Source organism: Lathamus discolor, chromosome 6 (genome assembly GCF_037157495.1).
Source record: "Lathamus discolor isolate bLatDis1 chromosome 6, bLatDis1.hap1, whole genome shotgun sequence".
Taxonomy (NCBI): domain Eukaryota; kingdom Metazoa; phylum Chordata; class Aves; order Psittaciformes; family Psittacidae; genus Lathamus; species Lathamus discolor.
This window is the reverse complement of record NC_088889.1, coordinates 38,283,456-38,306,403: the sequence shown is the minus strand read 5'-3', so window position 1 is coordinate 38,306,403 and position 22,948 is coordinate 38,283,456. Positions and strand designations below refer to the sequence as shown.

At 40.2% G+C, this 22,948-nt stretch overlaps 1 protein-coding gene across 8 annotated transcripts in view; it reads left to right on the top strand.

The window, feature by feature from the left end:
- The window catches only part of YLPM1 (YLP motif containing 1), a 51,465-nt gene that overhangs the window by 16,328 nt on the left and 12,189 nt on the right, over positions 1-22,948 (top strand). For 2 of the 8 annotated variants that reach the window (XM_065686124.1, XM_065686132.1), the window contains 14 exons: positions 477-2,876; positions 5,722-5,827; positions 7,644-8,124; positions 9,288-9,380; positions 9,766-9,940; positions 10,089-10,234; positions 10,593-10,780; positions 11,237-11,299; positions 11,507-11,626; positions 11,891-12,067; positions 12,268-12,351; positions 12,605-12,688; positions 15,405-15,491; positions 17,818-17,869. In XM_065686124.1, coding sequence (XP_065542196.1) covers positions 477-2,876; positions 5,722-5,827; positions 7,644-8,124; positions 9,288-9,380; positions 9,766-9,940; positions 10,089-10,234; positions 10,593-10,780; positions 11,237-11,299; positions 11,507-11,626; positions 11,891-12,067; positions 12,268-12,351; positions 12,605-12,688; positions 15,405-15,491; positions 17,818-17,869 — 4,256 coding nt within the window. Of the gene's footprint in view, positions 1-476; positions 2,877-5,721; positions 5,828-7,643; positions 8,125-9,287; positions 9,381-9,765; positions 9,941-10,088; positions 10,235-10,592; positions 10,781-11,236; positions 11,300-11,506; positions 11,627-11,890; positions 12,068-12,267; positions 12,352-12,604; positions 12,689-15,404; positions 15,492-17,817; positions 17,870-22,124; positions 22,366-22,840; position 22,948 lie in introns of those variants that run through there. The other 6 variants (XM_065686130.1, XM_065686126.1, XM_065686127.1 and 3 more) reach the window with 5 other exon arrangements.

The window sequence follows — 22,948 nt, the reverse complement described above, 5'->3', positions numbered from 1 at the left end:
GGCATGTTATCTTTCATGGAACTGGGTGATATCATAGTTTGTTGCCCTTTCTTAAAGGATCTGTGTTTAAAGGTTTTTTCTAGATGTCATTCATCACCATAGGTAGGTAGGCTTTTTGGATACTATCAAAATGAAAGGTCAACAAGAATTGTTGATTGTTCCATTAAACAAAAGTTGAAAGCTTTTTTCAAATGAGTTTGCCATCTTTGTCAGTCAAGTTTCAGTCCTGAGAGATTTAAGCCAAATTTCCTTTTAGGTTTACTTAATCTGCAAGTGACTTAAAACTGGTCTTCAGTGGACAATATTGAATGAAGAACATGTCTCTGTCCTTCTGCACTGGTTCAGTAGGGAGTGGTCCTAAGGCACACTAGAATTCATCAGTTAGAAGTGACTTAGGCATGTGTGTGAAATTCTCTTTTAGAGGATTTTAATTTGACATGTCCATTTGAATAAAATTGCCATTATGTTGTCTATAGATTTGATGGACCTCGAGGAAGAGGGTATGACAAATTTGAAGGCTCAAGACAGAGAGGGCCTCGTTTTGACTCCCAGCGCTCAGAAGGATACAGGTCGCGTTTTGACAGACAGAATACAGATGGACAGTCTTCAAGTAGATGGGGGAGTATCCCACGAGGACCAGCAGCACAATTTTATACTTCAACCAATTCATCACATGGACATGGTTCCCGACCTGGTGGTTCACGGTGGATGGGGCCCAGGCCTCATTTGGGACAGCAGCAGCAGCAGTCACAGACAGATTCACAGTCAGAAAACAAAGAACCTTTTACAGATGTAGCTGGAAATCAGCAGACTGTAAGCAGAACGCAGACTACTTCTGATGCACAGAGCGCAGGTCCTGTCGAGCCAGATGAGGACCCGACAAATACTCAACAGGAGCCATCCAAACCTGAAGTCAAAGAAACTGTTTCAGACCCTCCTAAAAAGTGGACGTGGAGTTCACATGATCCTAACCAGCAAGCAGAAGAGTCCAAAGCACCTACTCCACCTATTCAGAACCAGAAATCACCATCCCTTTCTAGTAACCCTGTAGCTTTGCAATCAGGTATTGCAAGAACAGGTGGTGCAGTTACCCCTGTAACAGGAAATCAAGATTTGGATTCACCAGATGGCCAGCTGATTGCTTCAGATAGCACCCAGGGTCCACCTGGACCAGAAAACCGGGGCAAAGGGCCATTTATGCATGAAGATAGAGGGAAGGGACCAGTAAACAGAGGCAGGGGCCAGGGCAGACTGGACGATGGCCGTGGCAGAGGGCAGGGGGATGGCCGTGGCTGGGGAATGGGCCGTGGACGAGGTGGACGAGGAATGGGAAGGATGGATGGTGGCCGAGGGATGGGAAGGATGGATGGTTGGGGAATGGGCAGGATGGATGATGGCCATGGCCGGGGAATGGGCAGAATGGATGATGGCCGTGGCAGAGGATATGTGTACAGAGGCAGAGGGCAAGCTAGGCAAGCATCCATCCGTGGCAGGGGGATGTTCAGGAGGGCAGGCAGCAGGGAGAGGATGCCAGATAGGCGGTCAGGCAGCAGGGAGAGGATGCCAGATGGGCAGTCTGGCAGCCGAGAGAGGGGCCTGAGTGGACGGTCTGATAGCCATGAGAGGGTGTTCTCTAGCCGAGACAGAGAGTTACCTGGTCGGCCAGGAAGCCGGGACAGGGGACGGGCAGGTAGCCGGGAGAGAGGCTTGGTCAGGCGGGCAGGTAGCCGGGAGAGAGAGCCCATGCGGCGGGCAGGTAGCCGGGAGAGGGAGCCCATGCGGCGGGCAGGTAGCAGGGAAAGGGTCCCCGTCAGGCGGGGTGGCAGCCGAGAGAGGGTCCCAATGAGGCGGGCAGGTAGCCATGAGAGGGGCCCAGTCAGGCAGGTAGGTAGCCACGAGAGGGGTCCCATCAGGAGAGCAGGTAGCCGCGAGAGGGAAGCAGGAAGATCTGAAACAGGCAACATGGGTAAACCCATTCACCTAGGAGATGACCCTGACAAATTGCCTCCATACCATCGAGATGAGACACTCGGGGGTTCTTGGGGTCATGAAGATGACAGAATGCAGGAGGAATTTCCTTTAGACGGTCAAGATGACCCTTCTTTGGAGCACGAGCAATTGGATGACTGGGAAAGAGAACGATACTGGAGAGATCACAACTCTGATTATCAAGATGATTCTGTAGATGCATATGACAGAGATGACAGGTTGCAGTCCCACCACTCATTGCCTCCACTGTCTCCTCTACCACCACTACCTCCTTTATCATCCGATCGTGACAGACGAGATTCATGGTGGGATGACTGGAAAAGGCCAAGAGAGAGGGAACTAGAGAGAGATCTAGATAGGACTGGAAGATCTTCAGATATTTATGAACAAGATGTAGACAGAGAATGGGATAGAGACTGGGACATGAGACCTATGGATGACAGAGAAATGGGGAATCGGGACATGGATATCCCCCCTCTACCACCATTACCACCTCTTCCACCCCTGGACAGATACCGTGAAGATAGGTGGAGGGAGGATAGGAGCAGAGATCATTATGACAGAGACCTTCGAGAAAGGGGAGAGCTGAGGATTCGAGAATATCCGGAGAGATATGACACATGGCGGGAGAAGCAAGACTACGTTTCTGAAAGGACTGATTGGGAGAGAGAACGGCTGTCAGATAGGTGGTATCCAGATGATGGAGACAGACTGCGGTCTTTGGATGATCACTCAGATTCATCCCTTCCTCCAACTTCACATTCCTCTGATATGCTGGGAGCGGATTCAAACCTGGACTCTGACCAGTCGTTGGGAGGAGTGATGGTACTTAGCCAAAGACAGCACGAGATAATTCTGAAGGCTGCTCAAGAGCTCAAAATGCTTCGGTGAGTTGCCTGGTTCTGCTGCTTCATATGGGAATCCCATTCTGTGGAGATGGTGCTTCTTTCCTAACTCATTCCTTTATTTACACTGTAATGGCTTCATTTCTTTTTACCGCTGCATGATAGATAGTAGGAGCTCATGTGGAACAAGTTATTTGGAGTAACTCCCTCACAGCTTTTGTGGATGGACTGGTTTTTTTCTTAAATAGGTGGTTGTCCCTTTCCCTGTGAGTATGGTGTTCCCTGTTTGTTACTTTCTGGGAAGAATCTGTCCCTTCACTTGAGAAATCTTTTTGTTATCCTCAAATGAGCTTGTTGATAATTGCTTTTCAACCTTTTTATTACTGTCAGATGAGCTCACTGGTAGTTGCTTTTAATACTTATCTGTCAAGATCTGCATTAATGTGATTCTTAATTCACACAATGGGACCTGTTTAACTTTTGGATACTGCTTACTTTTTAATTAAAGCATATGTGAGTTTTTTCTTTTTACAATGGCCCCTCGTTTGAAATCCAGCATCATCAGTTTTGTCAAGTTTGGCTGATCTTAGTTCTGAGGATCATCAAGAACAGCAGTGGTAACAATCAGAAAGATATAAATGCAAGAGTTCACCAAAACCTGCTTTTAGAAAGCAGCTGCCAGACTCCCTAAGGCTTTAGTTGGTGTTTATGTCAGAATAAGTAATAGAATATCCTCTTAAAAATCAGAAACATTCCCAGGCTCAGTAAATTTAGTAATATTAGAATTAAGGGAGCATATACTATCTATCCAAATGTTACCTACATGATTTGTTGCATGGGTTTAGGTGCGTTAAATGTATTTGGAGAAAAAATCACCAAACCAAAAACCCGCAAACAAGCCACAAGAAAAACCATCAAACAAACACAAAAACCCAATCCACACATAGGGAAAAAAAAAAAAAAGAAAAAAGAGATGAGTTTCTTTATTTTCAGTGAATGAGATTTTTCCAGAGGAAATTCTGGGAAAAAGAGGAAACATTTTAGAGTCAGAGGTTCATGTGGTTCATTTTATACATGAATTACTGAGAGAGAGCTAAGGATTGGTGCCTAGTAAAGACAGGGCTTTAATTTAATAAACAAGATCTTATGCTAAAATAGTGGGCAATTAAAAGGAATGTTTGGTTGTCATTATTACATTTGCATTAAACAAAGTCGAAACATACAGATATATTTTGCACTTTTCCTGAAGCTGTTTTTTACACTCATAAGACAGCTGTTAAGCGTCTGCCCCATGTGGAAGGCCTTAGTTGCAAGCCAAAATGCAAGGAAAACAATTTTTAAAAGGGAGAACTTCTATTCTGAATAATTTGATCTTTCAGTGCAATTAGATTAATTCAACAGGTGTACTGTTAGTACAGTTAGCAACTGTGAAATCTGTGTGATAAAGCAGTATTTGCCAAAAGTTTGGATCAACAGAGCATTTTCAGCTTCCTCACTTTCGCATTGCCTCAGGTTGCCGAACATGTTTTGCTCTTTAATGTGACTGACTGCAAGCCAGTGGACTTAGGGACTTACGGACTTATCTTAAAGACCATAGTTTGGGAGTTACTACCTAAGTGAATAATTTGCATTGAAACACTGGAACTAAAACATCTTATCTAAGAAAGTAGATACATATACCCCTTGCTAAGTCAGTAAAAAGGGGAAATAGAACCATGATACTGCTGATACTGATTTTGAGTATCTTAATTTATTTGAATAATCTAAAAATTAATTACATTGGTACTTCTCATGAGGTTCTTATAAGCAGATGACCTCAGTCTGAAGAGTAGCAACAACTTTAAGGAGACTGTTAGGAGAATCACAAATCATTTGCTTATGAGGAGTTATACCAGTAGTGCGACACGATTGCTTTCATCTCCTAAAGTAAAGCCCTCGTCTGACTTTGCTTTTACTGTGTATAAACCAGCATACTCTGACCTGTATGCTGTTCTGTATTTGTCATCTGGTATATTTTTTTTCTAAGCCAGGTGTGAAGAAGACAAGTGCTAGCAATTGCTCGGTTTACTCTTTGTATTAACACAACACTTGGGTTCCCTTTCTATAAGCAGAGTTCCCCTTGCACTAGACACTGAACCAGATGCATTGCAAGTCAGGATGTTGTGCCTAGTGCAGAGGGATAGCATTCTTAGTTGTTCTTTGGGAACTACTTTAATACACACAATTAATATGAACAAAGAGTTAGCAGCAGTAAAAAAAAATAGATAAAAAACATGCAAACAAAAACTGAAAGGAAATCATATTGAATACAACTTTGTAATTGAGTGGTTGTCCTGTTCACTGCTGGTCCATAGACTATGTATTGGTTGTGTATTAAATAGCATTTTGATATATCAAACAAGGAAACAAAAGTTAAAATCACTGGTTTGTTGGGTTTTTTTAAATATTGGAATCTCTGTTACACTTTGTTGGCCTCAATCCTGTTAGCGTGTGAACCAAAGCAAGTCACTGAGCCACTATGCACACGTTTCCAATGGGCTTCTTGTTTGCAGAAGGTGTTGGCAGAAGCTAAAAACCCAGCTTTGCTCTTTACTGTCGAAGTGGAGTGGTTCTGGCCAAGCATAATAGCATAACTGCATGTCTCAGGAAACTTATGATCAAAAAAGGATGCAGCTAATACACTAAACGCAGCCTCTGTGATTAGGTGGATACGAAACAGTGATTTCTGAATCATAGTGTTGACCATGTAAAACCTGCTGTGCACTTTTCTTCTTCGGACTTGGCCCCTGGTGCTAGTATAATATGTGGGTTTCACCGTGAGTGCTGGTATCTTTAGTTTTTCATTTAAGCTACAGACCGATAACACTTTCTTGTAATTCATGTGCAGAGAGCAGAAAGAACAGCTACAGAAGTTGAAAGAATTTAAGCCTGACATTTCCACACAGGACTCTCCAAGATCACAGAATACAAGCACAAGGCCAGGTACCTTTCAGGTAAATTAATCTTATGTTAACTTATAACATGCTGGTAGTAATTCCTATTAATGTATACGTCAGATTAGTTCTGCGCTCTGATGGTCAAACTTCTCTGTGGAATGCATGTCCAACAGCCCTTACAATCTCATCAATCTTCTGTTGAGGCAAAGCAATTTCTTAGTTTCTTTAGATTTTCCAAAGCCTTTTCTACTCTTTCAGTCCATGATGTCTTCTGAGCATTACCCACTGGGGACAGTAGCACATGAGGTTCAGCAGCCTAGGTTGCTATGGGATGATGTGCAAGGAGAGGTGAGCTCTTCCAAAACACAGGCATAAGGCTCATGAGAAGACCCTCCTGTTCCTTGCCTAAGTTCTGATATCTTGCTCTGCTTTTACTACTGTAAGAGCTCTCTTGTCTTTGGAGTTAAAGAAACTTGAGGATAGGTCTATCAGAAACAGATACTTCGGAGTAAGTGGGCATTAGCTTTCTGTTTGCTGTCTTTATTGGGAATTCCCATTACCCTTTGTAGTGCATGGAAGCTTACATTTACATACTTCTATGACTCCATCTCCTGTTGCAATGCAAGTTATTCCTCTGCTGATTAATCTCCTGGTTGGTTCTGGGAACTCTTCTCAGCTGCTTATATTTGGGTTTTTTGGTATTTCATACCCAGTCAGAAACAAAATTAACTTCTGTAGTCGTGTTAACTCGGGTTTATAAATCCCTCCTAGAACAAATAAACAATTTTGTTGAATGTATGTTGAAGGAGATACCTGAGTTGATGCTGGTTTTATTCTTCATCACATCTTAACTCCAAAGTTGCTGGTACCATACCAATAAATTTAGACATTATGACCTCCAAGTCTGACGTTTAGCCAGTCCAAGCTTTGTTTTCCCCCTCACTTGAGAGAAGTGTTATGTAGTGACTGAGACACTGCAAGTTTTCTTTTAGCCCATATCCTCTTCCTTGTTTACAGTGACTATAAGGTAAAATAATGGAACAGATTTGCTACCAGAAAGTACAGGTAGGCTGATGCCTTTAGGAAGTGACTTTACTCTATTTTCTGTCTCAGACTGCTTCCCCCATCTGCCTAGAGCTCTTCAAACAACTCTTATCTGTCTTGGAATTTCTGCTTTCATGTTTCGTATGAGCTTGAACTGCTATTACAAAGTTCAGCTTTGTATCTACAACCATTCCGAAAATTTTGTTCCATGTGGCTAATAAGGCTGCTTGTAACTTGGCATCTGCTGTGGTGCTAAAAAGACTTTTTGTGACACAGCACGTGGGGTTTCATGTTTCATTCATGAAGGGTTTGGTTTGGTTTGTTCCACTGCACAAGACCTCCCCATTTCTTATGGTGATCTCATCTTGATTACATTAAGGGGGTTCCAGGTGTTTCTGCTATCTGGGATTTTTTCCAGTGACTTCCAGAAAGAAGCTGGCTTTATTAATCCTTTTGTGCCTCACCAAGCTCCCTGCATTCAGACCTTTTCAGCCTCCCCACAGACAGTAGGAATCTTTGCAGACAGCAGGAGTCTTTGGGAATAAAACCACAGAAACTTCCAAACTGAGATACACCTACTGGAGCTTAAATTGGTAAGGTTATTTTGAAGGAGAAAATAAGTAATATTTAAGCCTTCACATAGTGAACAACACCAAATTACTTCAGGCCACCAGTTCTTGAAATACTGTCCTCCTACCTGCAGCACCTTGATGGAGGTACTAGGAAATGCTTATGATTTGATTACTGATTGCCACTGTGCTTACTGACTTACAGAGGATGAGGGAAGGTTAGTTTACAGATCTACATTAAAAGTGCTTTCTGCATCTAGGTCTCCTCTCAGCTATCTTCAGAGGCACCAATAGAAGCCCAAGCTATTAAACCTTCTCCTGCTGTAATTATAAAGCCTCCCGTGTTGTTCAGACAGCCCACCCCTGTGACAAGACCAAGTGCCCCACTGACAAGGCCTGCTACACCTATGACAAGGCCACATGCTCCAGTTTCTACTCCAACTACAACCCCAAGTCATGGTCAGTCTTTAAAACCATCACCTTCTACTATGGAACAGGAACGCTGGGATGAGGATTCTTTCCATGGACTGTGGGACACAAACGAGGATAAAGGAGCAAATATGGAGTACGAGTTATGTAAACAGGAGTCAATGATGCCTCCACCTGTCTCCTCACCTGTGAAAGTACCTGCTGTTCACACCTCTGTTGCGTCAGCTGTACCAGTGTCCCTTCCTCCAGTTATTCCACCAGTTCCTAAAGCACCTGTAATTCAGCAAACTGTGGATTATGGCCATGGGCGAGGTGAGTGTATTTGTTTGATCTGTAGCGGAGAGCTAGTAGTCCTCCTAGTGTCTTTCTACAGGAACGTGCCACACAAAGCAAGCTGTAAATATTCTGCAGTTGACCTGTAGGCTGCATACATTGCAGCCTAATGCGAAACAATGCAGTTCTAAAGAGTCTGTAACCTCCAGCCTTGAGTTTAATGTTTTCTTCAGTGCTGTAATAATGAGTTATTTCATGTGGCTATGCACCATTCAGTTCATGTCTGCCTCTAATATAAACACCAACTGATGCGATTACATCAATGTGTTATATTTAGATTGACACTGATACTTTCCCTTAATCCCTTTGTAGCTGAGTATGGAAATAACTGTTCTGGAAGATACTTTGAATTGTTACAGCTCTTGGTATGATTTAGTAACTTGAAGCAGAATGTGACTTGTGTTTGCCTTATTTATATACTGTTTAATTGGTGTGAGGTACCTCTAGACAGGGAGTGAGAGAAAGTCCTGGTATTTCTGAAGGGTGTGCACCCTAAACAGGCATTTAACAAACAAACAGCAAAGGGCTCTAATTTTTAGTACTAAGCTTATCAAAGCTAAAATTCAACACTAGTTTTTAAACAGAATTACTTTCCCTCATTCTTAGTTAACAGGAGTGAAATCATGTCTTAGCAAAGTCCTTAAACAGTAGATCACTGTTTGAAGAGCTTTTTTTCTCTCTCTAAGGTACCATAACATGAATTGAAGCCATATTGAATCCATTAAGTAGATGGTTCAGTAAAAGCTGTTAGAAAATTATCACTGTTAGGAATTTACAGTTACTATTCTTGACATTATGGCACTTCTGTGAGTTTTTTAAACTTTCAGAGCATTTTAATATTTATAATTTTCTGGCTGTGCATGCTACCTGAACTCATTTGAAAAAGCAGAAGTTCCATTCTGAAGATGAAGTGGTACACGTAGTTAGAGATACACATAGTTACAGATAAATCCACTTCAGACTTCCAAACCCATAGTGGTGTGTATTCCTGTATAGCTGTTTTGGCATTATCCATTAAAAGAAATTTTGGTAAGTTATTCCAGCCACTTTTAATGCCATTGACTGATTGCTTTTCATGACAACAGCAAGGAAATGGGAGAGGGGTATTTTAAGATCCTAATTATTTTATTATTTTTAACCAGATATAACCACCAGTAAAGTGGAACAGATTCCATATGGGGAGAGGGTAACCCTGCGTCCAGAACCTCTACCAGAGAGGCAGACATTTCAAAAAGGTATGGAGCAGTTGGCTAGCTCTCAGACAGCTCTTAAGAAAAGTTTTAAGGCACTAAAAACATATTTTTAACCAAGTATCCCTTGTTTAAATTAGAACCACTTTATTTTCTTCAGAGGCACATAAGAATTTCAGAGGAGTAGTATAGTCAATGTCCTAGCCACTTTAAAAACTCCATTTTGTGGTTTTTAAATAGGATTGCATGGCATAGTTGTCTGTTACAGTTTGGAAAAGAGATTCAATGGCTGAGTGAGTCAGTTCTAGCCCTCACATAAGATATTTCTGTATACTTTTCTCGCACTTTTGTTTGTTGCTTTTCCTTTAGAAATTATGAAAAAATAGAGTATATTTTAGTAGTTTGGATTTCCATGGGTTTCTCCTTTCAGAGCACCCAGGTCGTTACAACAGAGAAAGAGATCGTGAACCTTATTTTGAGCGTCAAGGTAATTCCAACACAGATCATCGGGATTTCAAGAGAGAGCGGGAATTACACAGAGACCGTGGTTCTGTGGATTATGAACGAGAGAGATTTGAAAAAGACCGGCATCCCCGAGATGATAGGTACATGGTTTCAGAACACTGTTGAAATGAATGCAGTTGAGGCTGTATTGAGTATCAGGCTATCCATTTTGCATTTGAGGTGCATGTTCACTTCTCTTTGGAATCTGTAGCAGAAATTCCAGAAACATGCAAAATATTCTTTTGGCAGGGTCCTTCCCACTACAGCTTCAAGGACTCAGTCTTACCGTGACAAGAAAGACCATCCCTCCTCCAGGCGGGGTGGTTTTGAAAGACCGCCATATGAGCGAAAGACAGATCGTCCAGCGTATGATCATGGGCCTTCTGTGTTTGGAGGTACAGTTTCTCAGTCTTGAACCCATGCTAGAATATTAGCATAAGTACAGACTTGCAGAGGTGAGGATTAATTGGGGGATGATTAGTTCATTGGCAGTATTTCTTTGGTCAGAATATATAATTTAGGAAAATTTATCTGGGTGGTGTCGTGTAGTGTTGTTTGTCAGTGGTGGTGAGATCAGGAATGCAACAGTTATCTACTCTGCTAAAAAATGGTTTCAATTGCAATAGGCTCAAGATTAGACTTTAGAATTATCTGGAATAGAAATCTGTGAATTTATCCTAAAATAATGAAGGTCTGTTTAAATCAGCTCAACTGGGTATGAACATCTTAATTTTTTTATTTTACTGAACTAAGAAAACTCTTCTGTCCAAACACTGGAATTTGAAGGTGATCGTAGAAACTATCCTGAGGAAAGGATTCCTATTTCTGCTCCATCAATACCCCGTCAGCCACCACCTGCTCCACGAGTGGAAAGAAAGCCAGAATCTAAAAATGTAGATGATATTTTGAAGCCACCAGGACGGGATAGCAGGCCAGAGAGGGTGAGTATGCATTCTGAAAGCAGCAATCAGTTCCTATTGGGTCTCTATAAAATGTGCATGAGTGTAGTATGTTGAGAACAAGCTTACATTTGAGGAAGCTTGAGAAATTCTCGTGGCTCTTCTGCAAATGCCTAGGTGTTGTAGCACAGCTGTTAGGAATCCACAGGAGGTGTAAACTTCCTGGGAATGCTAAGAATAAGTTCCTGTTAGTGAGTAATATTAATATATTTTTAGACTCTTCTGAGATCTTCACTTGGATTTTGGTGTATCAGAGGAAAAACTTGGCTTTACACAGTCAGAGATTTTGCAACACACCATATAAAATAAGGAAGGGCAAGATATGTGTGCAAAAGTGTGAGCCCAGAGCACATATTTTTCTAGAAGGAAGTTTTTGCAGAAGACATTGTGTTCAGTGTAGCACAGTATCCTATCTTCTTAACATGATCTGTTTTTCAGATTGTAATCATAATGAGAGGGTTGCCTGGCAGTGGAAAGACACATGTCGCAAAACTCATCAGGGTATGTAAACAACCACCCACTGTGTAGTGCTGCTTGTCTTTTATGTGGGATTCCTCTGCTGTTTTCTTTCTGTTTGTCTGGAATTTCACATGCACGTCTTAATATGGCCTGTGAGTCCCCTCCTCTATTAAAGTGTTTTGAAGTTCCTCTGTAGCATAATGGAGTATTTCAACAACAATTCATGTTTTCTTTTTGCTTTCTTCCCAGGATAAAGAAGTAGAGTGTGGAGGACCTGCACCAAGAGTGCTCAGCCTGGATGACTATTTTATCACTGAAGTGGAAAAAGAAGAGAGAGACCCAGATACAGGGAAAAAAGTGAAAAAGAAGGTACTTTTAATTTGCTTGCTTATCTGACAAAGAAATAAGACATTCTGGAAGAACACAGTGGCAGTAAGAATTACAGTACGTGGCTCTGGATGGGTGCAGAGGTTGATGGCCTGTTTTTCAGAGCAATTCAGTGTAACCTAAGGGCAGTATTCTGAAAAGTTGACCCAGAAGATATTTTTCTCATACCAGTGTATTTGGTGGTTATGACATTCAGCAGTTGAACATAGGTGTCCTCTTTCTTAAATGTTTTTGTCCTCGATAAAGGTGATGGAGTATGAATATGAAGCTGATATGGAAGAGACCTATCGTACCAGCATGTTTAAAACTTTCAAAAAGACCTTGGATGATGGCTTCTTCCCCTTCATAATCCTTGATGCTATCAATGATAGAGTGCGACACTTTGAACAGTTCTGGAGTGCTGCAAAAACCAAGGGTTTTGAGGTAATGGAGCCTAAAAAGCATTTGAACTTGCTAGCACCCATATTCTGGTATTTCTAAACTTGTGAATGCAGAGTCCCTCCCACATTCAGGAAAAAATTCTGTAGTCTGCATTTACAGATTTAACTCTCTTAGAATGTACAATTGCAGACCGTATCACCGGGTAAATAAAAAAAGAGCTAATACTGGTTTTCTCTCTCTAGGTGTACTTAGCTGAAATGAGTGCAGATAACCAGACATGTTCCAAGAGGAATATTCATGGACGCAAGCTAAAGGATATCAGCAGGGTAACTGTATACGTATGGAGTTATAGGATTAATGATAGGTTTCATTGTGCTTTCAGGCCCGCTGTTGTTTGCAAACCTCCTTTAGACTACGTAAATGATTAGACTTTTCCTCTAAGAAGAGCTCGTAGTTATTTCATGGGATTGATTGAAATTACTGAAGTACACATACATCTTGTTCATGATCAGAAACAAAATTGTCCATTGAACGTGTTACATTTTTAGAGATGCTTCAGTTTTGTTTATTTCTTGTTAGATGTCTGATCACTGGGAGGCAGCACCACGTCACATGATGCGTCTTGACATTCGTTCTCTATTGCAGGATGCTGCTATTGAAGAGGTGAGAATCTCTGTGCTTGTTAAATTTATAAATTATACAGATGTGACCATACAGAAAATACAGAACAGTGAAAGATATGATCGCAACAAGACAGTTATACTTGGCTTTGTAGAAAGCCAGAATCTGTGTGTCAGACAAGTGTATTCCATTATTCTTATTAATTACCTAAATATGAAGGTACATGTTATTTTTTTATCACCTTTATGAAGCCCAGGATTAGGCATCTGAGCAAGAGTTGAAGCCACTTTGATCTTAGCAACTGTTTAGTATCAATTAAAGAGGATCTTTGCTCTCTCAGATAAAGCTCAGTACTTTTTTCCAGGTTACGGGATTAATTGGATCATAATTTGAGGAAGTAGTTAGATAAAATAAGTAAATGAATAGATCTGACTTCCTCTTGGTCCCTGCTTTGAGAAGCATGGACCTGTAGCAGAGAATGAAAAAAGAAATAATATGTAGCAGAAGATGATACTTGCTGTAGAAGTATGCTGCCATTTAATTCCATTTGGAGTTTGCTGTGATGTGCGTCTTCAGTGTGTCAGTTTTCTGTATTGTTGCATTCTTCTTTGGCAGATGTTTCAGGAGCTCTGGGAATAAATTAGCATGTTAATCATATGTTACCATGAATGTACCATAGCTGCAAGTAGCTGTCAGAACAGCTCGTGCCATAGCCATAGAAACTGATGAACTGCTGAAGTAGGAAGAGAGTTTACTCTTGCAATTTGTCATGATGACAGCAGGTTATTTTTGAATCTCCATATTCTATGTGTTGGAATATGGCAATATTTAAGAGAACAGCAAAAGGCTCAGCTCTTAAGCAGACTCAGAGAAGGTCAGATTTGGGATTTACTTTGTGCATCAAGGTATTACTAACTGTATGAAGAACTGTATATACTTGAAGAGTTTTAGGTATTCCGCAGTATACACACGCTCACAGCCCAGAAAGCCAACCGTATCCTGGGCTGCATCAAAAGGAGTGTGACCAGCAGGTCAAAGGAGGTGATCCTGCCCCTCTATTCTGCTCTTGTGAGACCTCACCTGGAGTATTGTGTGCAGTTCTGGTGTCCTCAACATAAAAAGGACATGGAACTGCTGGAACAAGTCCAGAGGAGGGCCACAAGGATGATCAGGGGACTGGAGCACCTCCCGTATGAAGACAGGCTGAGGAAGTTGGGGCTGTTCAGCCTGGAGAAGAGAAGGCTGCGTGGAGACCTCATAGCAGCCTTCCAGTATCTGAAGGGGGCCTATAGGGATGCTGGGGAAGGACTCTTCATCAGGGACTGTAGTGACAGGACAAGGGGTAACGGGTTAAAACTTAAACAGGGGAAGTTTAGATTGGATATAAGGAGGAAATTCTTTCCTGTTAGGGTGGTGAGACACTGGAATGGGTTGCCCAGGGAGGTTGTGAGTGCTCAATCCCTGGCGGTGTTCAAGGCCAGATTGGATGAAGCCTTGGGTGGGATGGTTTAGTGTGAGGTGTCCCTGCCCATGGCAGGGGGGTTGGAACTGGATGATCTTGAGGTCCTTTTCAACCCTAACTATTCTATGATTCTGTGAATCCCCATCAGAGACATGGATCTCAGAAGGTGTTATATTAATTGGGCAGGTTAGATGTATGTCTTAAAGCATCCATTTTCTTTATTATGCTAAACTCTGCTTATTATTCTTCGCTGTAATATTTAAATATATCAAAGGTAAAGTCTTGTTAGGGATGTTGGAGGGCCATTCCAACAATGTGTAAATGGAAAGCTTAAGATTCTTTTCTGAGATTCCAGGTTTTGAAATGTGACTGTGTGGGAAGCAGGAGAAGTATCTTGCTGTTACATATACTGGTGTCGTGGTTTAAACCCAACCACAAAGCCCGTCCACTCACTCCCCCCCTTCTTGCCCTCCCCCTGCTCCTGGAGGGATGGAGAGGAGAATCGAAAAGAATGCAACTCCCCCGGGTTGAGATAAGAACAGTTTAGTAACTAAGGTATCACACAAACCACTACTGCTACCACCAATGATAATAATGCTAAAGGAATAATAAGAGGAAAGAATATAACACCTCAACACCAGCCGACCAATAACTCACCCCATTCCCCCCAGCCAAGCACCTACCGATACCTCGTCCAATCCGGCAGTCCCAGCCCTTCCGGGTAACTCTCGGTTACATCCTGGGCATGACGTGCTGTGGTATGGAATACCTCTTTGGTCAGTTTGGGTCAGGTGTCCTGTCTCTGCTTCCTCCCAGCTTTCCCTCCTCCCTGGCAGAGCATGAGGCTCAGAAAGTCCTTGGTCAGACCAAACATTTGAGCAGCAACTGAAAACATCGGCGTTATCAGCACTGTTCCCAGGCCAAAAAATGAAAACATAGCACTGCACTAGCTACTAAGAAGGAGAAAAATGACTGCTACTGCTGAACCCAGGACAACTGGCAGCACAAAGAATGCATGTGAAGGAATAAAATAAACAATTGCTACTTTCCCATGCAGTTTGACACTCTGTAGCTAGAAGGGAGCCTACTTCTGAGGGAAGCCAAAATGGAGACAATATTCATATATATTGCATCATCATACTTTCCAAGATGAATTGTTTTCTTTTTTTTTCTTCTCTTCTATTTGAACTTGGAATTTTCTAGTTATTCTATTATTAATGTTAGATATTAATCTAAAAAGTTAATACTTAGAACTCAAGCAACACCTTGTAAGTCTGTGCTTACGCTTCGGAACAGGTGGAGATGGAGGATTTTGATGCAAATATTGAAGACCAGAAAGAAGAAGACAAGAAGGATACAGCAGAAGAGGAAGAAAGTGAACTGGTAGGAAACACATCAGCCATCTCTAATGAAATGTTTGTTAATATGTCTGAGGGAGAATCTCAGTTTTATAAATGCCAACCCATTGCCACTCTTAGCAGTGCAAACTTAATGCACACATTTCCAGTCACTTGTTTCTTAAAAATCTCTAGGAGAACTTTAATGTTAAATCATGTTGTTCCTAACTGATTTTTTTACTAATCTGTGCATATATGCCACAAACAGGATTATCAGTGGAGTGTGGCAGTATGCCTCTTACAGACATTTATAAGTTGCAGTACGCTATAGTGCTGTCTTCCAGATTATCCAAGAATTACACTTAAGTGAGGGACGGGAAGAATGGGCAAAGATAAATTTAGCTTATTTCCTTTCACATATCTGAAGAGCTCTCCTCGACTGTCACAATATATGACAACAGTTATGAAGAAGAATGCTTTCTCTGCTGAGGTTCACTGACTTTGTCAGTAGGTGTTTCCAAGATGAGGGATTAGGTTTCTTGGATAAATGATGGTTAGAGAATTGCCCTGAAGGCTGGTGGTTTTAGGTATGTATCTAAAAGGCTATGGGAGGCTTCCAAAGGATTCTTGGTCTGTGCTGGAGCTGCAGCTGGTCAATGCGTGATGAGGTGAATGTGTCAAACCCTGGTTCCCACAACCAGGTATTTCAGCTGCTTTCTAAACTGCCATTCCTGAGGAATAGTAAATTTCCATCAACAAAAAGGACTTTGCTCATCTCAGACATTTTTGGTTACTTCCTGTTTATTGGAGTCTTGTACCAAAGGATGAAGTCTGAATTTTTTCTTATCCTATCTGAGGACCAGAATTTTACAGATTCCTCACACAGTAGGCCATTTCACACCATCAAAGTCACTCTTCTTGCTATTATCAACTCCCATGGTGTTGCTTCTAGCATTCAGACAATTCTTGCTTTTCTGTGCTTGATGGTATGAATTATTGATGCATTTAACTTAGTGTTCTCACCAGTGTATCACACATCACTTTCTTCAATACAGGCTTCTAGCTGTGGTGTAAACTTTCTGGGCAAATTTTAATGGGCTACTTGGTTTAAAAGTATAGATATACATATATACATGAAGGTTTTTTATTTGCTACAAGGAAATATTGCAGCACAAGCCATCTTTGTATTAATTACAGACTTGATTAAAACCAATAAAATACAGAGATCTGATAATCTGAAGTCACTGATATATGCTTGATAGAAAAAAGGTCTTTCAAGGATTTTGGAAAAGTAATGCTGGACATAATCTCAAGCAGTGAAGCTGTCTGGAACAGTACACTCTGATTTAGGATTAACAAGTACACACATGTATTTACCACAGTGGAGGCAAATAAATAGAGCAGAAAAGAAGTTAGTGTGATAAAACTGGTCTGTGGATTGTTTGTTTTCTTGTTGAAATTTTCTAGAGCAGTTTTTTACCCTCTATTAAAAAACATTTTTAAAATAATGAAATTCTGACAAGGATTTCATTTCATTACACTGAGCTTTTTATGTGATTGTAGAGAAACATACTTTTATACCAAATTTGAAGAGCTGAAACGAGTTATACGGGGTTGCTCAGTAAGGATTTACTTGTCCAAGAGTCTAAAATTAGAACGTAACAAGAACCTGTCTTAAATAAATACCTTTTTGCCAAATTTAATATCATTATGCTAATCGACAAGTAATAAACTGCCTAAAGGCCATGATGACATTATTTGTAGGGGAAGAGTGTTTTAAAAGAATCATTGAACTAAGAGGGTTATTTTAAAATAAAAAATGATTAAATGTTTCAGCAGATACTCTCATTTAAACTAATTAAATAGAATATTGTGTAGTTGTGGGCTAACCACTGGTACAGGAACTCAGCATGTCCCTTCAAAAGGATTCAGTGAAGCTTGTGTGTAGTAGATGTGGGAATATATTCGTAAATACTGGTGACCACTGTAACCTTTTCATTTGTGTTTTAGAGCTTTGAATATTCTTTATGCGTGATAAGTTGTGTTGCAGTAACTTTGCCACCTGGGATAATATCACATAGTAACCGTGCACACAGCGCCATTGGTGTCTGTTAGACTCATTCCAGAGTTCTCTGTTTGCAAAGGGCAGCACTTTTTCAATGATTTGCAAGGGCTGCTAAAATCATTGAATGGGAAGTGGATGCAGAAGTTCTGAAATACTGAGTAATTTGTTTCCTTCATCTGGTAACAAGAATTGTGCCTTACAGAAAGAAATACCTTAAGGTCCCATTATAATGCTGTTTCCAGTTCAAAAGTGATATGCATGTGTGTCTCTCTCTAATCCTCCGAGCTTCTCTCTGTGTATGATTTAGGGTTACATTCCGAAAAGCAAATGGGAGATGGACACTTCTGAGGCAAAGCTAGGTGGGTATTTATTTTTTCCTGTTTCTTCTAGTTGGTATCTGATGATGTTTGCAAAACCTGAATTTTTGTTTTTATTGTGCCTCCTTACCAAAGACAAATAAATGTGTTGATCTCATACATGTGTCTGAAAATGCAAAAGCATCTATACAGAAAAGGAATTTGTCTTCCGCCAGAGGGAAAGGAATTATGAATTTCTAACCATAGCTGGTTTATATACTCAATGTTCTTCCATTTGTTCAAGGAAGGTACTTTGTCTTAAAAAAGCAGTATTTCTGTTCTTTATTCATCTCTTCTGTAGTATGATATACAAAGTCAACTTACATTGCACTGCATTCCTGGTCATACTGCACCCCTTTTTTCAAGCCTAATGTCATCAACAACTTTTTACTTTCTCAAAGACACGTACTGAAGATGTTTCTCACTCTGCAAAATTTGACGGGTGTGAGGACAAACTAGTGCTTTGAAGTTGGTTCTGAATTATTAGGCCTTGGTATTGAAAAGTTAAACTTTGTTACGCTTTTCAGTTCCAGGAGAGTGCTAGAATTCTTCTTAGCAGGATGCAAAATGGACTTTCCAGGAGCACAAGGGCACTATTTTTGCTGCACTTTTTGCTCTAATTAGTGTTGGTGGTTGTGTTAGACACTTTTGCTATTATTAGGATTCTGTCGAAGTCAGAAGCGGCTTTCAGGCAGAAGTGCGTGAACCGTGGCTGTGGTGGAAGGCGTACACAAGGAAAAGGGTTTCTAGTCAGTATGATCAGGTTCTGTTTGGGGTTTTCTTTCTTTGTTTCTCTGAACAGTAATGATTCCAAATGAAGATTTTACCAATTAAAATTAAATCTGATTAAAACTGTTATTTTCTGTCTTGTCTATGAGAAGTAACAAACATCTGAATGGGATGCAGCATGTCTTAACATTTTGAGGTTTGCTTCTGCATGTGTGGTACAGCACTGTCTATCACTACTTTCAATAACCAAAATCATAACTGCACCATAGAAATATCATCTGAAGTTCTGGCTTGCATAAAGCAGCCTTTCATCTTTTACTGTTAGGTGCTTAGTTGCACCATCTCTTCTGCTGCTGTGCTCTCTTTTAAGTCATTTAAATATTTATGGGATACATTGACATTGTGGTGCCTGCACTACAACTGGAGGAACCTTATACTTGATGATTCAGTGTATCAAACAGCTAGGCAGTTAAAAAGAATTCATTCAGGATTGCTCTGCATTCTTGTTTCAAGTGTTGATTGTTTTAATATCTTAAGATTATGTCTTAAGTTTATAATGATTCCCCCTCACATGCCCCTCATCCCTCCAGTTATGTATGAAATCAGTACTGGAAAACTACATCATTGAAGAATGCTCTGATACATTGTGTTGTATTCCAAATAACATAGACTCCTTTAAATACTGAGTAGTAGGAACAGATGTGTTGCACTGCATATGGTGAACCTTAAGTCATCCCATCCGCTGTACAAATATCACAGGGATTCAGATGTGTTCTAAAAAGATTTTAAGTTTTATGGGTAGTTTCCAGCAATGGGGAGACTGTGACTGCAGCAGAAATTTACAGGTAGCTGTCAAAATTTACCTCTCATGATGAAATACTGCTAACAAATAAAGAACTGTGTTGCATTTTTTCCATGTGAAAACCGCATAATATAAAAGACAGGATTTTTATGTGGTCTCCACTTAAATGTAAAATGGGGAGCGAGCAGCAGAGTGAATTTTTGCTAAAGTAAGTTACTTGCAAGGCTGTTGCAATAATCCTTTAACAATCAAACTGCATTAACCAACTGGATGTTAGCATGCTGCCAAGACACAGATGCAGGCCCTGAGAGGGTCTTTTTATTAAATCTGCCTTCACAATTTTACTTTTATAACTACCCTCTAGATTAACTTTTATAAATATATAGAACTATAGATTAAAAGTAAATTCTGACAGAAGGTGCATTTTAAAAGAGCCAGGTGTGTTCCTGTGTAATGAATGCTGTTTCTTCAAAAAATTGCTCTGCGAGGGCAGGCAGCTTTTAACTCAAGGTATGCATTATAAGCACTTGCAGTCTGTGAGTAAGAATTATTATATTTAATTCACAATAAGGCTTTGTTGTAGATGACCATTTAAAATTATTTCCTGAAAGGCATGTAAACTGTGGTATGCATTTGTTATTCCAGAGTTGAGTTATTTCCTGGGAACTGGCCTGGCCGTTAGGTCTATTGCGTTAGTTCCAGGGGGCACACATTTGCAGAGATAATATAAGTGCAGAATCCAGAACCAACACTAAGTCTTGTTTTGCCTTTTTGTTTTCTTTCTGTGTAGATGTTGTTACAGGAAAGCACAATAAGATCTTACTGATTGTAATAAGCTTCAGAAAAGGTCTGCAAATTTTCAGTTCTTCAGCTGCAATGCTGACTTATGGTAGTCACCATGCTGTACACCCCGGAGCTCTTGCTTTAGTTCGATTTTCTTTGGCAGGGGTGATGCGTTCCTCCGGGTGGGTGTGTGGTATATCATTTCCTTATGTGTTGTGGTTGCACAGCCACGTTTTTATTCTAAACCTGGTCTGTAAATCACTGGTCTGTCTCAGGGCATAGTGCACATCAGTTCTGGTATTTAAATTTACAGAAATGGACTCACATTTTAAAAATTTGACTGTATTCCAAGTGTTTGGCCCAATACTCTGTTTCAAGGTGCAGCTTAGTGGCAAGTTCTACAAACTTTCAGGATAGAAGAAATGAGCTGTGGCATAGATCAAGTTCTGATACCATTGTAAAATTTGCTCTAGAATGCATATAACGTTTCACATAAAACTTCGTGACTTTTGTCTAAGAAGAGCAAAAAATTTAGCTGATTGATTCATTTAGTTTTTGAAGGAGCTCATTAAGTCAGTTACATTCTCTATTATTAAAACTCCAAAGGTGAGTTGTTAAGTTCTGCTGGTTTTCAGAAATGCCGCTGCTTCATTGGTTTTAAAATTGAAATGGTAAAATGATGTTTGATGGTTTAACACTAAATAATTATCTGCCATAAATATTCACGAGCACCATTGTTACAAAATGACACCTTGTCTCATTTTCAGAAAAGAATATTCTGAAATAATGCTTTGTAGTAGGCTTTTGATGTTTCTGTAGTGTGTCTACTGCAAGGCATACAAACCTTGAACCACAATAGTATGGGTGGAAGCAGATGCCTCTGGAAAGGCAGTCTTTAAACATGGAAGATGACGTTTTAAAATAAGTTCTGTGTAGAAGTGACAAAAAGGGGCAGAGGGGAACGTCATACTCTGAATGCCTCCTGAACTCCTGAATTGATGTTTGAGAGCTGCACGTATCTTGATGATGATAACACATCATATAGCATGTTGCCTTGTTGTACAGATACTTGCCAATAGAGAGCTCCTGAAGTTTCAGGTCTTTGTGTTCCTAAATGCTCCTCAATGCATTTGTTGCTCATCTTTTCAATGTTACTTTTTCTGGAAACCCTTATGCTCCAAGTGATCTATGCCGACTGATCTGAGAGTAATACTGAGGAATAGTGCACATACGTTACAAGCTGGAGTCACAGAGGAATATTGTATGATCAGTTTATCTTCTAGGAGTGCCGTCTTTCTGTGGAGATAGAGCTTCAAACTTGGCAGATTTGCTTAGAGCAAAAAAAACCTTTAACTGAATCGTGTCATGAGATATCATATCACAGATACAAATATTCTGCACAGTTTTCTTAAATGTTGGGTTTTTTTAAAAGGCAGAGGGGGTTTAAAATGTCTTCTTAGAAAAAATTCTGTATCTGTTACAGGAAAACGGGGCAAAGGCGGAGTCTTTTAAAATTTTAGACTTGTGTGAGGGAGAAATTACTTTATGGTATTTAAATGACGCTAGCATGCCTACATCGTCACTGCCTCACATTATCTCCGTTGTTACTCTTTTTTCTCACATACTAAGTAGAAAAACTCATCTCTGAATTGAGCTTCTTTAGATGCATACCTTTGAGCATCCTCTTCTGTCCAGAAAATACACTGCTTTGCTTTATTCCTGAGGCCTTTTGTGGGGGAATATTATTACATCAGTGACTTCTGGAGCAATGTTATTGTCCTCAGTGGTAATGGTTTACAGAACGTAACTGCCAAGCTTAGTATTCTTTCTACATATACTTGAATTGTTGACTTATAAAATGGTACATCGACAGAAATCCTAGGATTTTCTTTGACTTGTAAAGCCGTTTTTCATTTTCATGCTTTGTTGTTTGTAATCTTACAGTGAATACTTCATCTCCTTTCCAAAAGCAGTTTGCCGCATAATTTCAAGAAGGTGTTGTTTTTTCACTGAAAATAAGTGTCCAAAGAGGAACAAAATTTTAGAACCTAGGAATGGAATTGTTTCTCCTCATGCCTTATCGGTTCAATGAGAAAAGGAAGAAAATGATGACTGTTGGACAAATGTACTGCTCAGATATTCATGACTGACCTCTTACACCATGAAACAAAAGATTCTAAGATTATTTTTTCCAGTCCTGGATGACTTTTTTTGAGCGTGTTTTTCGTTGTGTGGAGAGAATAAGAAAGAGGGGAGGGGGGAGAATCAAGGTTTCCAAGGAGCTTTTTGTTTAGCAAAGCCAGTATCTCAAAAACTTGTTATGGCATTAAATTACATGATCGTCACTTGTTTCCTGATACTGCATGTGTGCCATGTTTGACACAGTATTAAACCCCAATTTTGGGAAAACTGCTACAGCTTTAGTATTGTGTTCAAATACAGAAAGGTGGATCTATGGTTCCTAGCTATCGGTGGCTATATTGTACCTGTAAGGACAGACTCCATACAGTGTGAACATCCAGAAGCAAGCTTTTCTCTCTCATACAAATAATGAGACTGAGTGTTATTGCCACACATTTAATGTGAAATATCAATAAAACTTGAAAATGGTGTTGAGTCTTCTCTAGTTTATTTCAACTCTCATCATTCCACCTGTCAAGACAAGCTGGATATACAAGTTCTGCTGCTCATTCGTTTAAAAAGTGTTCCACTTTCGTCTTGTTTGTGCGAATAATAGAAAAAATTCTCCTTTAACTCTGAGGCTCTGT